At 44.7% G+C, this 17,161-nt stretch overlaps 1 protein-coding gene across 1 annotated transcript in view; it reads left to right on the top strand.

Annotated features, from left to right (window-relative positions):
• Positions 1–17,161, top strand: part of LOC126985200 (HEAT repeat-containing protein 1-like) — a 98,384-nt gene that overhangs the window by 62,181 nt on the left and 19,042 nt on the right. Inside the window, exons 14-16 of the mRNA XM_050839757.1 lie at positions 2,417–2,549; positions 3,131–3,314; positions 13,069–13,292. Coding sequence (XP_050695714.1) covers positions 2,417–2,549; positions 3,131–3,314; positions 13,069–13,292 — 541 coding nt within the window. The remainder of the gene's footprint in view (positions 1–2,416; positions 2,550–3,130; positions 3,315–13,068; positions 13,293–17,161) is intronic.

Raw genomic sequence — 17,161 nt, 5'->3', positions numbered from 1 at the left:
CCATTGAGGGAGAGAATTGGACCATTGAGGGAGAGAATTGGACCAATAAGGGAGAGAATTGGACCAATATGGGAGAGAATTGGACCATTGAGGGAGAGAATTGGACCAATAAGGGAGAGAATTGGACCATTGAGGGAGAGAATTGGACCAATAAGGGAGAGAATTGGACCATTGAGGGAGAGAATTGGACCAATAAGGGAGAGAATTGGACCATTGAGGGAGAGAATTGGACCAAGAAGGCACAGAATTGCACCACTGAGGGAGAGAATTGGACCAATAAGGGAGAGAATTGGACCATTGAGGGAGAGAATTGGACCAATAAGGGAGAGAATTTCACCACTGAGGGAGAGAATTGGACCAATAAGGGAGAGAATTGGACCATTGAGGGAGAGAATTGGACCAATAAGGGAGAGAATTACACCACTGAGGGAGAGAATTGGACCAATAAGGGAGAGAATTGGACCATTGAGGGAGAGAATTGGACCAATAAGGGAGAGAATTGGACCATTGAGGGAGAGAATTGGACCATTGAGGGAGAGAATTGGACCAATAAGGGAGAGAATTGGACCATTGAGGGAGAGAATTGGACCATTGAGGGAGAGAATTGGACCAATAAGGGAGAGAATTGGACCAATATGGGAGAGAATTGGACCATTGAGGGAGAGAATTGGACCAATAAGGGAGAGAATTGGACCAATATGGGAGAGAATTGGACCATTGAGGGAGAGAATTGGACCAATAAGGGAGAGAATTGGACCAATATGGGAGAGAATTGGACCATTGAGGGAGAGAATTGGACCAATAAGGGAGAGAATTGGACCATTGAGGGAGAGAATTGGACCATTGAGGAGAGAATTGGACCAATAAGGGAGAGAATTGGACCAATATGGGAGAGAATTGGACCATTGAGGGAGAGAATTGGACCAATAAGGGAGAGAATTGGACCATTGAGGGAGAGAATTGGACCAATAAGGGAGAGAATTGGACCATTGAGGGAGAGAATTGGACCAATAAGGAGAGAATGGACCATTGAGGGAGAATTGGACCATTGAGGGAGAGAATTGGACCATTCAGGGAGAGAATTGGACCATTGAGGGAGAGAATTGGACCAATAAGGGAGAGAATTGGACCAATATGGGAGAGAATTGGACCATTGAGGGAGAGAATTGGACCATTGAGGGTGGAGCATTGGACCACTGATGTATAGAAATGGATTGTTGAGTGCAACACTACTGGTTGATCTAAAAAGTGACTCAACCGCCTCATCGCCTAGTCAAAAATGCAGTCTTGTTCACCATTAGGCCATATGATATTTAATAGTTCCACTTATGACAGACCACTTAGTGTGAACCATAGTGGCTGTATGTCTCAATGTCTATGTAAATCTGTATAAGAATCTCTCTCTCTCTCTCTCTCTCTCTCTCTCTCTCTCTCTCTCTCTCTCTCTCTCTCTCTCTCAGTAACTCGGTTCTCACTGACAAAGACAGGCAAAGCCTCCAAGAGGATTTGCACAAAATTTCAGCTTGGTCGGATAGATGAGAGATGCCCTTTAACGTAGACAAGTGCCAGGTCCTTCAAGTTGGAACAAGAAATAAGAAGTTCGATTACGAAATGCGCGACGTTAAACTCATAAGCGTTCAATGCGTTAAGGACCTGGGGGTCAAAATCGCGTCAAACCTCAGATTCTCACAGCAATGCATCGATGCAGCAAATAAAGCAAACAGAATGTTGGGCATCATTAAAAGATACTTTTTATTCAACAATAAAGATGTAATACTTCCGCTCTACAATAGTTTAGTCAGACCCCACATGGAATATGCGGTACAGTTTTGGTCTCTCCACCATGCAAAGGACATTGCTAAATTAGAAGGTGTTCAGCGTCAGGCAACAAAAATGATCCCTTCCTTGCGCAACAAATCCTACGAAGAAAGGCTTTCCACCCTTAACATGCTCTCTCTTGAGAAACGTCGCCTCCGAGGAAAACTGATCGAATGTTTTAAAATACTTAATGGTTTCACGAATGTAGACAGATCAACATTGTTTATGATCGATGACACTTTGCATATGAGGAACAATGGCATAAAACTCAAATGTAGACAAGTAAATTCAGACTGCATCAATTTTTCTTCACCAACGTTGTAGTGCGAGAATGGAATAAGCTCCCACCGTCAGTGGTCCAGTGTAACACAATTGACTCCTTTAAAAACAAGCTCGACCGTCACTTCCTTGAACTTAATATTAACTAGAGTAGAAAAGCAACGTTTTGGAGCCATCTGATTAGTGAAGATTCACCTAGGTTTAAGGACAGACCACCTAGTCTGGACCATGGGCTCTGTGTGGTCTGATTTTCTATGTAATTCTATGTAATTCTCTCTCTCTCTCCCCCCCCCTCTCATGCCTGTTCCCACCCTGACAGGTGTACGATGCTGAGGAAGAAGATCTGGAGGTAAAGGAGCTGCAGTCCCTCTGTCACCAGCTGCTTGAGGTCACCTTGTGTCTCCTCCATAACGTGAACTTTGCCTGTGACCTCCACAAGGATAAATCTGCAGGTGACTTGTTGAGCTCTTGGCCGTCATGAGGCTCTGACTTGTAACTATAAAACAGTAAATATAAGTTTCAGTTGAAATACCCCAGCATGGCTTGGTTATCTCTCCCCTGTATTAGCTCCTCCACCGCCCCATGTGTGTGTCACCACACCCGTTTTCTCCTCTGCCCCAAGACCTTGTCCTGGGTGGAACACACACTACACCACTCTCTATTTCTTCTTCCTTCCTGTTTTACTCCTTCTTTTATCACTTGGACACATCCCTTACCACAGATTGCTTCTTCAACTCCCAGGTCTTTCTTTACCGTCATCATCACTCCCCCTCCTTGTTTTTCCCTTGTGTCTTTCCTCCACACACCATGTTTTCCTTACCCAATGTCTAGGAACGCAATTGCATCATAACTTCTTGTGATTCCCATAATATCCAGTTCATTTTCCCTGAGGGAGTCATTTACTTGTCTGCGCTGATATTACACACAGCTGTGCCACATGCCCTCAACTTTACCTTCTATGCATTAACTTCTTTGCCATTGTCTGTCCCATCTCTCTTGTTACCCGTTTCTTCCTTTTCTCGCCCCCCCACAGGACGGTTCTTCACCTCACTACAGCGCAAGGTGGTAGAGGTGGTGGAGAGGCTGGTGGCTCTCCTTCCTCCCTCATCCCTCCTCCAGGTGTGCCAGGGTCTCCTCTCCTCCCCTGTGGCTCTTGTTAGGTGCCGTGCTGCTGAGCTCATTAGTGCCAAGCTGCAGCCCCATCTTAACTACTTCAGGTAAGCAGTAATAAAAAGAGTAATGGTAGCAGTAGTAGCTAGTTATGGTTCTTCTATAGCTGCAGTGATGCATCAAGTTTGGCAGCATCTCATTTTGCAGATCTTTGTTTCACTGTAGTCCTCAGTGCTCCATGGTTAGACTTCAACAGAAAAATATCAACACTGCAAAGATTGGAAGCTAATCATCACTTTCCCCCATGGAACTCTCGATCAGCTGTTTGATCTTCTCACACACCCAGGCTGATGGCAGAGGCTAGTGGGCCCCAATGCCGCCATCTCAGGGTAATAACAAATGCCCTTAGCCTGTCTAGTGGTATATAAGGGTTCTGGACACATATCTTCACCTTCGATATGACCAAGACTGCATCCCATACCACCACTTGCACAAGTAGGCATTCAATCAATCAATCAGATGGGGCATACACTTAGGGGGGCATGTTACCCCACCCTTCCTATGATGCCAAGCTTGGGACTTTGTTTGGGCAAGTCTCCATGCAGGCCGCTTCTCATCCTACATGCCCCCTGGCAAGATCTATTGACTTGTTCAAGTCACAAACTCTTTGGGCGTCCCCTTGGCCTCCACCACTCAGGATTGTCTCTCACAGAAACAACCCGATGAGCAGGGTTGGCTTCTGGGTAGCATGCCACACACACTTATAGCCGGAGTTGGCGTTGACAGACTATGCGGGTAATATATGTTGAATCTGTCTCATGGAGTAGTTGTCGGTTTGACAAAGTCATTCCAATGATATCTCATGATTCTGTGTACACACTTATTACCTAAGGCAGTATGATACAAATAGGCAACATACCACACAAACTAGTTCAGAGACACAAGAGGCAGCACAAACAAAAACGTAAGCAATTGATGTTGTAAATAACGACTTAGGGAAAGTGGCTGAGTGCACACAAGTAATCATACTTACGTACACAATGTAAGCGTCTGCAATCAGGGAGTTGATCTTACCAACTTTACTCATGTGCTGTCTTTAGGAACTGGACCCTCCAGCACCACCAGGGAAAGAAAATATGAATCTTTTACCATGTTTCCACACAGGAGTAAGTTGGATCACAAGCAAAGGGAGTGCCTATTGGTAGGATGTAGGACTGTTAGTATTACTGAGATCCACAAAAGAGCATCAAGGGAAAATTAAATCCTGACATGGTCCTGAACAGTCCCGCCAATGAGCAGACATGGATATAAAAATAAAAAAGACAGTGATTGTAAAGTAAGCAGAAGAATGAAAAAAAGAGTGGGATGAACACAGTGGCTGATGATTTAGAGAGGGGCTGATGAATTTTGCTTCAGACTTATGAACGTCAACAAGAAGAATAATGTCATTTGCGAATACATTTCACATTTTAATCATATTGGAAACAAACAAACCGAAAAATTGGTTTGATGCACAAAAAATTTGAAGAACACGCCCACTGCATTGTGAAGCATGACGTGCTGTGTGAAGAGTCTGGAGGTGAGGCAGTAATGCACTGCGGGGACGGTGCTCGTCAGTGCCAACAGTCTTCAAAAATACGGTCAGAGCATCAACCATTCGACAATGACAGTTGCATGTTGAGGTTTAGGAGTAGAAACTTTACAGTAATGGCTGCACCACACTACCCAACAGTTTTAACAAGCAATCCATCCAGCAGGAAGGATTCGGTTCAAGGCTGGATGCCTCAGAACAGTTAACACCAAAATGACGGCCGTTGTCTTCATAGAATGTTACTGATGTGACGTAGAGAAACAGCTGCCGTTATATTTTGTAGCTGTATATTATCAAATTTTTTTTTACAGCACAGAGAGTTAACTCAAGGGACAAAAAAAAAAAAAAAAAAAAAAAGCCCTCTAACTGTTGCTCTCGTATAGCAATTAGAATAGAGTGGCCAAAAGAGAGGTCAATTTTGGGTGGAGAGGTGTCTTGATACACTCTTCTTGAAGGAGATCAAGTCATAGGCAGGAGGAAATCCAGAGTTTACCAGTGAAGGGGCTGAAAGAATAAGAGATGCTGGTTAACTCTTGCATAAGGGGTTTGGACCATCTAGGAATGAGCATGAGTAGAAAGTCGTCTGCAGCGGGGCCGGGGGAGGGGGGGAGGCATGCAATTAGCAAGTTCAGAAGAGCAGTTGGCATGAAAATATCGATAGAAGATAGAAAGAGATGCAACATGGCGGCAGAATTTAAGAGGTAGAAGGCTGTCAGTAAGAGGAGAGCTGATGAGACGAAGAGCCTTAGACTCCACTCTTTCCAAGAGTGACTGTGAAAGCAGCTCTAAATCCCAATATTTTACCTTTAAAATGCTTGATACTTACTGGGACCTGCCAGAACTGGTCCTTCTTAGAGACTCGAGGCTGCTGCCTTGAGGAGTAAACAAACATGGCGGAGACTGCAACAGTGAGAGAAGGGTATCGGGTATAAAGTTTGTACGGGCGTACTGCCGGGAATACCCACAAACGGACCTTCCAAGGGCCCAGCAAACACTCAAATTAATTAATAATATACTGGATGTATATGGATATATGATACATATGAATATTAATGCAAAGGGGAGATGAAAACTCACTTATACTTGATGGCAGGGAGGGAGACGATCAGTGCGGCGCTCTTACCTTTCAAGGGCCCAGTAAACACTGATGCCACAGGCTGAGCGCAGTGTTGCCAAACTATTGTACTCATTGTGTTGCATTTTTTCGTAGTTTCCGACCGATAACTACGGCAAAAAACAAAGACAAATCAATGAATAAGTCTTAACGCTAACTCTTTTAACTTTCCATTGTTATTTGTGTAGGTTACGAGAGTTTGAGGCTTAAGAATGGTTAATATGATGTAAAGTACAATAATTCGGCACCTTCGGCTGAGCGGGAAGGAGCCGTCCACTAGTTGGTTTACATACAAGCATGGTTAAGCATCGTCACCTAATTTTCTTCCTGACTGTTGTTAATTTATATGAAGTAGCAGTAAGTACTACTGTTATACATAGTTACTTTAGAAAAAGTTGTTGTTGTTGACGTAGCAGTGATCGCCTCTTTGTTTACAGTACCCTCTCGAGTTTCGCGCTATCCGAGTTTCGCGATCCTCGAGTTTAGCGCTTAGTCCTAAATTCTTACCATCACGACTTTCGCGCATTACCACCACAAGTTTCGCGCTCCTTTGACATGTTCGGGTCACGTCTACCTACTGTCGGTGTCATGCGTGCTGCCTTAACCCTTAAACCGCTGCAATCGCTTATATAATCAAGCTTCTCCGATCCCGTGACGATGTGATCGCTTATATAATCATGAATTTTCGTGCCGTACATTTTTAATTTTCCTGGCGTGCTTCCTTTCAAATGTGTTCTCGTGATCGCTGGCAACTTAGTCATACCTTCACCAGAGCCTGAAATTCTGCGATAAGGCCCTCATTTGAGTGTGTAATTCATAATAACTTGGATATAATACGTAACAGTAAGCCTCTTTGCACACAGGTGTGTGTGTGTGTGTGTGTGTGTGTGTGTGTGTGTGTGTCTCTGTGTGTGTGTGTGTGTGTGTGTGTGTGTGTGTCTTGGTCCATGGTGTAAATCAGATTTTTTTTACATCATTATAGTTCATTACCTGATTGAGAGAGAGAGAGAGAGAGAGAGAGAGAGAGAGAGAGAGAGAGAGAGAGAGAGAGAGAGAGAGAGAGAGAGAGAGAGAGAGAGAGAGAGACCACCAAGAGAGGAAAAACAAACACACAAATACCGAGAGAGAGAGAGAGAGAGAGAGAGAGAGAGAGAGTGTGTGTGTGTAAAAATATCTATTTTGTTGAACGTATCTTTATCACAGTGTGGCAGTAAGAATTATTATCTATGGCCCAGCCCGGAGAGAGAGAGAGAGAGAGAGAGAGAGAGAGAGAGAGAGAGAGAGAGAGAGAGAGAGAGAGAGAGAGAGAGAGAGAGAGAAAGCCACGCAGGCAGATGTCCACCACTTCCACCCGCTCCACCTCATTCTACCCGACATGTCACATTTTTCCCACACTTTGGAAAGTGTGCGAATTTTTAGGGCCTATTATTTGCTCTAATTATTCATGTACGGCTCTGAACTACTGTAATACATCAAGTTACATTTTTCTCATTGATGACATACTATTAGATTTATATTTTTGCCTTTTATTATAATGTCAATATTAATTCACGAAGGAAAAATATCCGGCATTTAGTCTTCCGCAGTTTAAGGGTTAAAAGGCGGTGTCCAACCATTGGGGCTATGGGCAATCGCGGTTGCCCATATGCCCAACCGGGAGCGAGTTGTTGGTTGTCCGTATGAATGGAAAACGGTTGTGAGTACGGGCGTGGGTACCTCACGGCTGCATGTAAACAAACAGACGACAGCAGTGGCTGAGGAGTGAGGAGCAGTGGAAGATGGCCCACCAAGAGACTCGTAAAATGGACTGGCAGAGCTGCTTTGCTTGCTACTTGATTAACAAGATAAGAGAACACCCCGTGCTGGGGAACCACAGTCCAAAAAACATTTTTTTCGAGTCTATGAAAATTGCAGATCTCCCAGTGATGTCTTCCTCTTCTTCTTCTTCTTTTGACCTGTAATGCATGGCAGCGACGGTGAAAAATAACAGTGGAAAATAGCAAAAGGGCATAGAAAACAAAAATCAGGGAAAGAAAAGAACAGAAAAACACCTAAGTTCAGGGTGAAGTGTATAAGTGCGCACTGTGAAGTAAATAAGGGCCGCTTTCACAGTCACTTTGTTTGTTTTGATCGTTACCAATGGCGGCGATCGACGCTATAGTTTTCCACATGAAATTGGCCTATGGGGTAGTGATGGCTGCAGAGAAAGCGACAGGTGTTGAGAGTGTGTGGTAAGGTGCGGGGCGAGGCTAACCCCGCAGCCGCCTGAGTGCCGTTAATAAAGGCAATACCTCCGACACCATCACATCACATCACATCACTACCCATCGGCCAGTTTCACGTGGAAATACTAGAGCGGTGATCGCCGCCATTGATAACGATCAAAACAAACAACATGACTGTGGAAGCGGCCCTGAGTGCATGTTGTGAAGTATAAAAGTGTGGAGGAGGACCTAAGAAGCGATACAAAGCATTACAGCTCAAATGAAGAAGGTCCACTATACACTGGCCGGTGTTGCAAGAAATATCTTCCCGCTGAAATTAGTCATTCTGCTGTCCACCACGCATGCACGCTGTGGGAATACACAGCATTAAAAGTGTTAATTTGCCTGGATTTGTTCTTTTTTGTCCGCTTGTGGTCTTTGTGAGCGGTGAGAGAAATATGGAAGTAGTAAGCAAGTTGAACCTCTCTGCGAGCTATTTTGCGATTGCGGCGGCAGTTTACGTTCAACAGGCATTGACAAGTCAATCATGATGTTAGTGATTTGATGATATATAACAGAAAGAGTTAGCAGATTATACCATAACACACAGAAAACTACCAGAAGCTATAGGTTTGTCCAACTGTACCACGGGTGACCGCAAGCAACCACCCTTACATTAGCAGACGACACCACGTGGATCACAAGCGTGTATTCAGAACTGCCAGCCAATTGTAAGGCAGCCGCCTTCAACTGTGGCTTCAGAACGACCTCTTCTCACTTCCCATTTTCTGCCTATTACCAAGGTACGTATTTTGAGATAACAAGAGAGTAAAGTAAAAAAAATTGTGATAACAAGTCAAGTTGAAAAAAAAGTAATTTTTTTCCACGGGCCGGAATCAATAAGTGCTTTTTCATGTATTTCAATACCTCGAGTTTCGCAATCCTTGAGTTTAGCGCCATACCTTCGGAAAGAAGCAAACGCGAAACTTGAGAGGGTACTGTACGTTTGCGGAGAGGTTTGGTGAACAAACATTCGCTTCAATTTAAGTGGCAGTGTACCACAAAAACTTCACAAGCCAATAAACAAAAACTGAACCTTCACCTTATAAGAGGCAGGGTGATTTTCTGGGTCTTTTTTTGGAAAAAAAAGTGCGTCTTATAAGCCGTCAAATATGGTAGTTTTGTGAGCTGGTGTCACCAAGTGGTGCTCCCGGTGGCAGGGAGGCAGCAACCCTTGCCTATCACTGCAGTCAAGAGGCTGACCAGGAGGGGGCAAAGAGCCTTATACTTCCCACCTTGTCTTTTTTCCTCTCATGGTTGAGTCTAGCAAGAACTGATCGTTACTCTGAAGAATACTTTACTACTCACTTTTACTTCCCCCTGGAGCTGGATGGGGAGGGTGGAAGGTTTTCCTTCATGTAGTCAGAAAGGCATAAAGTTGAATCCATTGTACTGTAACTGCTGTGTCCAGACTCACCTGGTGGTGGTTAGGGGGTGGCCTAGGCCATGAGGGCTCAGAAGGTGAAGGGGAGGAAGAACAGTGAGTGGTGGCTGAGTGATCAGCATGTGGGTGCGGTGCCCTGGAGGAGCCAGGTTCAAGTCTTGCCTGCTGCTACAGGCTGACAATTTTCAGTCAGTGCTGAGTAGCCCGAGACTGCCCAAATGCTGTCCTTAATACCACCTATCCACCCAGACTATAGTCAGTTCCACCAGACCTGGCGGGCCTAAACATTCAAGGATGGACTCGCGGACTTGGCATCGTTGCTTGGGTGATGGTGCTGCGCACTCATTGGCCAATTCTTAACTTGTTCTAACGCTCATAAAATTGACTTTGTATTCCTACCTAGACCCTTTTTAAGTTGTAAGGTAATAGATTGCTCCAATAAAAACTAATGCAATAATATCTTTATTGATAAGTATGTGCCTTTTGAACTACAGTAAACTCTAAGTTATCCTGGTGTACCGTATCCGACCTCGCCCGTATCCTGGAATTTTAAAAAATTTCATCTTATCCAAAAAAAATTTTTAAATTGTCGCGCGGTGCCAAAAGTCATTCAAATTGCCCACGCGATGCCTCTAAGCTCTGCCCGGGCAGCGTACCGCACCCGTAAGGCGTGCCCCAGCTTGCACGTAGCAATGATATTGACGTCCTGGTGCGAAGGTTCGCAGGAAAGCTGTGTGCTTCGAAGTACAACTGGCACGTAAACGTTCTTGCCAAGCGCTGCAGGTCATATCGAAGTGACGAGTCAAGGCAGTGCGGGTTTAAATGGCGGGAGTGTCAAAGGACTGTTTAAATGAAACACACAGTGCGAACCCTAACTTAAGCCTTGATGACTGCCTAAATCTAGACTGAACTAGGTGAGTAGGGCTCCGTCCCTGTGGAGAAGGCGTGCGGGTCCCCTAGCACTCTTGCGGGAGTGAGGGCGGAATAAGAAATGCGGATAAGTACCGCCCTCGGTCCGACATGTGAAAGAAGGATTTTACCATGCTTACGGTAAGGCAAGTAAAGGGGCCCGCAGGGGTTCGGGAGTCCCGTGGGCCAGCCCGATCTGGAGGTGCGGGCTGGCCGTAAATCGTATTTACTTCTTGTGGCTGGCCTCCCCATGGTCCCGCTGGATGCACTGTGCAGGAGGTACCCCCCCCTGGCTCGCAAGGGCAACACAGTGTAACTAAACAGCCACAGATCACTGCGCAAGCGGATGCGCCAGGTTGTCATTGACTCCTTGGTTATCCTCCCCACTCACACTCAGAGTGGGGCGGCCTGGCATACTTGCCCGGCGTCTGTGGGCCTTCGGGCTCATTGTCGAGCTTAAAAGGGTAGCGCCCTGGGGTGCCTGCCCGGGCGTCCGTATATAAGCCTGCTTTGAGCACTTGATGGCCGTTGCCGGCCTGGACCGCTTCGGGTATCACTCTGGTATGCCTTCTGGTTGACCCGGGTGGTAAAGGCCGTGGTGCTCGTAGCCACAAGGTTGCTAACGCAGCTGTGCAGCAATAAAGCCGCGGGCGTGCACCTTAGAACAGCACAGAGCGTCGGCCTTCCATTTTTGTAAAACTGGACCCGTAAAAAGTTTCTTGTGACATAAGTCTCGAAATGAGTACCACTTTTAATCTTAAATGGTGTAATAATACTTATGATATATCCTTATGCTGACATATTTTGCCAGTGTGATGTGTGACCTGTGAGGTCAGGTCAGGTCAACAAGTTCCTTCCTTTCCTCATCTTGTTTTTGCTTTCAGAGAGAGAGAGAGAGAGAGAGAGAGAGAGAGAGAGAGAGAGAGAGAGAGAGATGGGTTATGTGGGTGGGTGGTGCTTGAAATGTTAGTTTTCCACTCAGTTCAGGACATGACAGGGTCGTGTCCACTCAGGTCAGGACATGAGAGGGTCGTGTCCACTCAGGTCAGGACATGACAGGGTCGTGTCCACTCAGGTCAGGACATGACAGGGTCGTGTCCACTCAGGTCAGGACATGACAAAGTCGTGACAGTGAGTTGGTCGGTTGGTGGCTGTGCTTGGAGCAGAATGGCAGCCTTACCCTACCTCTCCCCCACCACCTTCCCCTCCCCCTCCCCTTACCTGGTGTCCCCTCGCTGTTGGGTACTATAAGTGGACCCCGACCCCTTTCCTTCCTAGGGGTTGGGTTGGTAGCTGTTGTAAACACCTCTACATGGAAATCTTGATGATTGAAGCATTCTACACACATTAGTGTCATTATTTTTCGATATATTGTATATTTTTCGATGTATAATCACAAATGAAGTAGTTTATTGAGTGGTAAATATACAGGTATAATTGCATACATCGGGTGAGTGATAGGGTTGGCATCCCTGGCGGCCTGGGTTTGCACACCTCCAGGTAGTCAGCCAGGAGTCCACACATGTCCGCTGCTACCACTTCTCTGCCCTCCGCTACCATCCCGTCAAGCAAGGAGACATTAGAAAAGAGTTCAGCCCCATTAGAGCTATAACAAAAGACTACCTGCTTGAGTTAATTAAGCAGGTGTGATGACACGGCAAGGGTTAAAAATCATGATTCAACCCTAAAGTTTTAAACAACATTTTTAATCATTTACTTAAAATCTTTTGCTGATTCATATTAGATCAAATAAATTTTCTTTTAAATCCTGGATCATGTGCTACTGTATTAGTGAAGGAAATGCAGGATTGACTCACAAAGTATGCGAATGTACTGACAAAGATGTGCCTGTCCTGACCCCTTGCCAGATTACAACAATGTCGCCTCCCAACACCTTCCCTTCCCTTCCGGAAAAAACCTTCAAGTTTTATGGTAGCAGAAAATGGCCGACGATGTTCAACAGTCGAAGGGGTTGATTTATGGTACGGCCGTAATTTTTGTGTGAGTAAACTGACATCTGGCGGTATACCCAACCGGAAGGTTACATGGATTTTGTATCTGACAGTACCAGATTGACCTACAGTAGTCAAGACCACTGTGAGTCATGACCTCACCTCCAGCTTTGAGCAAGTCGTCCGTGATGTTGCAGACACCTCTTACCCTTCCATTCCTCATCCTTGCCACAGCCTCTCTGATCATGTCAAGAGCGGGTGGGCTTTCGTTGATGGGTGAATCAGTGTCTGCCACCTGCACGCTAGATGGGAATTCAGGCCACTTAAAGCAGCAAGAGGCAGGTATACATCACAACAATATGTATGTCTGGTGAGGACTGAGGGGGAGACTAGGGAGAGGCAGTGTGAGACGAGGCTGGACAACAGTCGCGTCACACACTCGGCCAAGGTGGTGACTGATTTGAATTGAGTGCCAGGATGGATTTTTTAATTAGATTAGAAATTCCCTCATTGGATACAAATATGAGTGGAGGTCCAACAGTGAAGTAAGATACAAATTTGTTAGATGTGAAGTTGTGGGTGCAAGACCTTACTGTACCTCTGATCATGCTCCTCACTTGTTTGACCTCTTTCCTCACACCAAACAGAAGTGAGGACACCCGGGAGCTGCAGAACACCCTTCAAACGCTCTGCCGTGGAGTGGCCAACAAACAGGAACCAGTGGACAACCGCCAAACTTTCCTCTACTGCCTACTGATGCTCACTCGTCTTTTGTCCAACCGCACTGCGTCGCTCCCCTCCCTGCCGCCTCTACCAACACCCTCCCTGCAGCTGGTCCTTGATACTGCCGTCAGTGTGCTGTGCGACGAGAGTAAGTTTTAGTGTGTAGAAATGTGCTTCTGTGAGTGTGTATGTACCTCTTTGCTGAGTTGTATTTTTAGTTGTACAGTAAAACCCCGATTATCCGAAAGCGGATTATCCGGAAAACCGGATTATCCGAAATTGATCTGGATAATGCAATTAAAATTTAATTTTTTTTCTATACTAAAACTTTATAAAACATCAAAAATAAATAAAAGTAACTACATATGTACTATATTAACACATTTAAAATTGATAAGAACAGTTAAAATGAATATGCTTTCTAATACATATTGCCGAAATAGCTTGTAACGAATAGATCAATGTATTAGACAAAAAACATTAAACAAACTCTCAACAACACCACGTTCGCACCTGCGCCCCAGCAAGGACGAGTCGCGAACGAACAAACTACTGCACGACTACTCTCACACCGTACTCTCAAGACAACGACACAAACACGACTCCCCTCTCCACTCCATGCCACATTCCCCTTCCAACATACGAGTTGCGCGATAATATGAGTCATCATACTGTGTCTCCACCTGCACGATGCATCAAGGTCACACTTGCAAGCTTGCACAACCATTCACAATCGCACTCTGCAACATTCACAATTCAGATCTGCAACGCTCACAAGTATCAACATACACTGGTCCAGACAAGGAGACACACAGACAAACATACAATAAAAAATTTACATCACATGTTTTAAGCGTACTACTTGTTTAGCGTAGCGTGTGTTTGTTTGGTGTCATTGTTTACATCGTCAGTCGGCGGCAGCGACAGCATCCTCATCCATCCTGGCTAATGGTCCGTCCATACTAGCTACATGTGTTCTAATGAGAAAATAAGAACCAAGGTGCAAGATCAAAGTGATATTCATCCAAACGAGAAAGCAAGACACAATGCCGACGATCAAACTGGCGGCGATCAAAATGGCGGCCATAAATCCGGATTATCCGAAAAATCGGCTTATCCGAAAGAGGCTTCCCCCCTTCCATTTCGGATAATCGGGGTTTTACTGTATTAAGTCACATCCCGGCAGCCACCATAAATAAAATTCCCCTGTGCCACTAGTGGGCTAGGGTTATAAAAAAAAAAAATTCAAGAAAGCCTACCGGCGCTACGGGCAGCACCCCCTGCCCCCCTCAAAAAAAAAAAAAAAAAAAAAAAAAAAAAATCAAATTAATTGATAATTTTGAGATGTAGGCATAAATATAGAGATAAAATAACTCGTATATTGGCTAAAGTGAGCCAGGACGTGGTATGCACATCATCGGATATGGTACGGGGCACGCAAGGACGCAGTATACGTGTCCTCGTGTTGAAGGGGTTGATATTTCACAGATTTCCTTTGTATCCTCACAGACTTGGTCACCCACTTTGATCATACTCACAGCTTCTTTTTTCCTCAAATTCTTATCTACATGTCTTTAAAAAAGTTTTGTGTCCTTACATTTTTCTGTTATGTTCTTTTCATACTTTTTTCTTGTTTTCTCCTCAGTTTGGCGCAATCATTTCTAGCTTGTTGATAGCCTCCCCTGTTTGTGGCATTCCTTCTCCTTTATAAGTTTCTCCAAGCTTCATCTTTCCTCTTCTTTGCTCCCAGACATATTGTGCTAAACCACTCTTTTTTCCCTCTTTTCTCTTTCACATAGTAGGGCACCCACTTTACCACACCGTCATTGTATGTTTTATGGAAGTGGTCATATTTTTTATGTACTTTTCTCAGCTTTTTCATTTCTGACCAATTTATTGTTCCAAAAAAGCTCTCAGTTCATTATACTTAGCTTTGTTGTAATTCTTTCTGTTCTCTTTATGGTCCTCTAATCCAGTCTCTTCACATTCTTTGTCAATTTCTATTTGTGATATTTCATGGTCACCTTTTCCCAGTGGGCACTCATGTTGCACTTCTGTTAACAAGTCTGTTCCTTAAGTGAAAATTAAGTCCAACCTTGCTGGTTCATCCTCTCCTCCAAACCTCATCCCTTCCTTCACCCACTGTGTCATGAGGTTTTCTGTGGCCAGTTTTAATATTTTAGCTCCCCATGTGTTTTTTCCACCTTACACTTCAAATTTTTCCCATTTGACATTTTTACAGTTGAAGTCCCGTGCTAGAATCACATTCCTGCTAATTCTAATGATGTCCTCTAACGCTTTACTTGTACCTTCTAACAGATTGTTATACATTTTGTTAGTCCAGCTGCTGTGTGTGGGGGCACATACGTCACCATTACTGTCAGTTATTCACTGCATTTCAACTGTAATAGAGCAATTAAAATTTCTGTATTATCTGGTCCTGCTCTCACTTCTAACACTTTTGAATCAGTTTTGACCAGTATCACCACCCCTCCACCACTCTTCCCCATTCTGTCTTTCTATGTATGTTATAATTGCACTGTTCTATTCCCACCAATTCTGTTCCCTTTGCTAGTTTTGTTTCAGTGGTGCACATCACATCTGGTTTAGCTTTGTTTAGGTAGTCTTTCAATTCCTGCTTCTTTGATATGAGTCCGTTGACATTACTAGTGTAAGCGCGGTAAGCGCGGTGACCAGCGCTTGTTGAGTGAGTGCCAAGGATGACTGAAACCGCTGTGTCGAACTCACGTCACGGTTTATTGTACAGTGGTCAAACCTGCAAGCTGATATCATGAAACATTACAATGTGAGGTACACTACACCTTATCTCTACATTTTCCGGGATGGGGAAATCCCTACAGTCCGACATATGAACATGAATGTAAACTTTATCCTTATATTCCGTGGCAGGACAACCCGTACCACTCGTCGTTAACATGAATGTACTTGTACACTTGTGGGAGGCAGAATAACCTTAGACGTTAAGGAAACGTATTACAATATTGTGGAATCAGGAGATACTTACACGCTAGACGATAACAAAGAAAGAGATATGTACACAATGCGGGGTTAGTCAGATTACTCCTTCCAGTTCCATCAACGCCGTGTTAACGGTATGAACGCCAGCCTGCTACTACCTTGTCCTCCGTTCAGCCCGCTATCGGGATGACGGTTCCCTGTTGACACTCAAGCCTCGAGTAATGGCCTACGCCTCCACCACATTAACCCCGTAACCCCACGTTACCCTACATTAACCCTAGGAGGCATTACCCTTTGACCCTAGTAGGTCCAATATATGGGCGAAGACGGTCCTGATAAGCGCGTCGACGCGTAAACATACACCACTAACCTTTAACCCTTTCCGCGGCGCCGCGTACACCGGCGGCACCGCGGCTACAACTAGTGTACGTCAACCTGAGCTTTTTGTTCCCTTCTCTTCCTTGTTGCTGCTGCTGTTTACTTGTTCTCCACCTCCCTCTTCCTGAGCCACCACTTCATCACTCTGTCGTTTCACACTCTCCCAAAAAAGTTTCTTTTTCTGCTTCTGTTCTTTCTTCATTCCTGTGCTTTGCTTAGCTCACAATTTCCCTCATCACAACTCTTTCCTCTGTGCTCATTTTTTCCTTATATATGTGTCTTTATATTGTTCTATTACTTTAAGTTTTCCCCTCCGACTTATAATCATCTCAGTTGCCGTTTTGACTTGAACTTTAGCTTAGTCGGTCTATTTTTCCCTTCTTCATATTTTTCCTGGTCTTGTCACCTCGTCCACCTCCTCTGTCAGCCTTCCAGCAAAGTTAACCCCTTCACTACGGCCGGGCCAAAACAGCGCCCTGCGCCGTATCCGGGATCACCGCGCGCGCCAAATTTCAAATGTCGCTATTGAATATAAGTTTTCAGCCATAAACGCAACATAATCATTATGTATTATATATGAAAACATGCAGAATTGAATGGTGCACATAAAGAAACATAAATTAATTGATAATTTTGAGATGTAAGCATAAATATAGAGAT

This window comes from Eriocheir sinensis, chromosome 59, assembly GCF_024679095.1.
Source record: "Eriocheir sinensis breed Jianghai 21 chromosome 59, ASM2467909v1, whole genome shotgun sequence".
Classification (NCBI taxonomy): Eukaryota; Metazoa; Arthropoda; class Malacostraca; order Decapoda; family Varunidae; genus Eriocheir; species Eriocheir sinensis.
The sequence above is the reverse complement of the archived record's forward strand: the minus strand, read 5'-3'. Positions and strand labels throughout refer to the sequence as shown.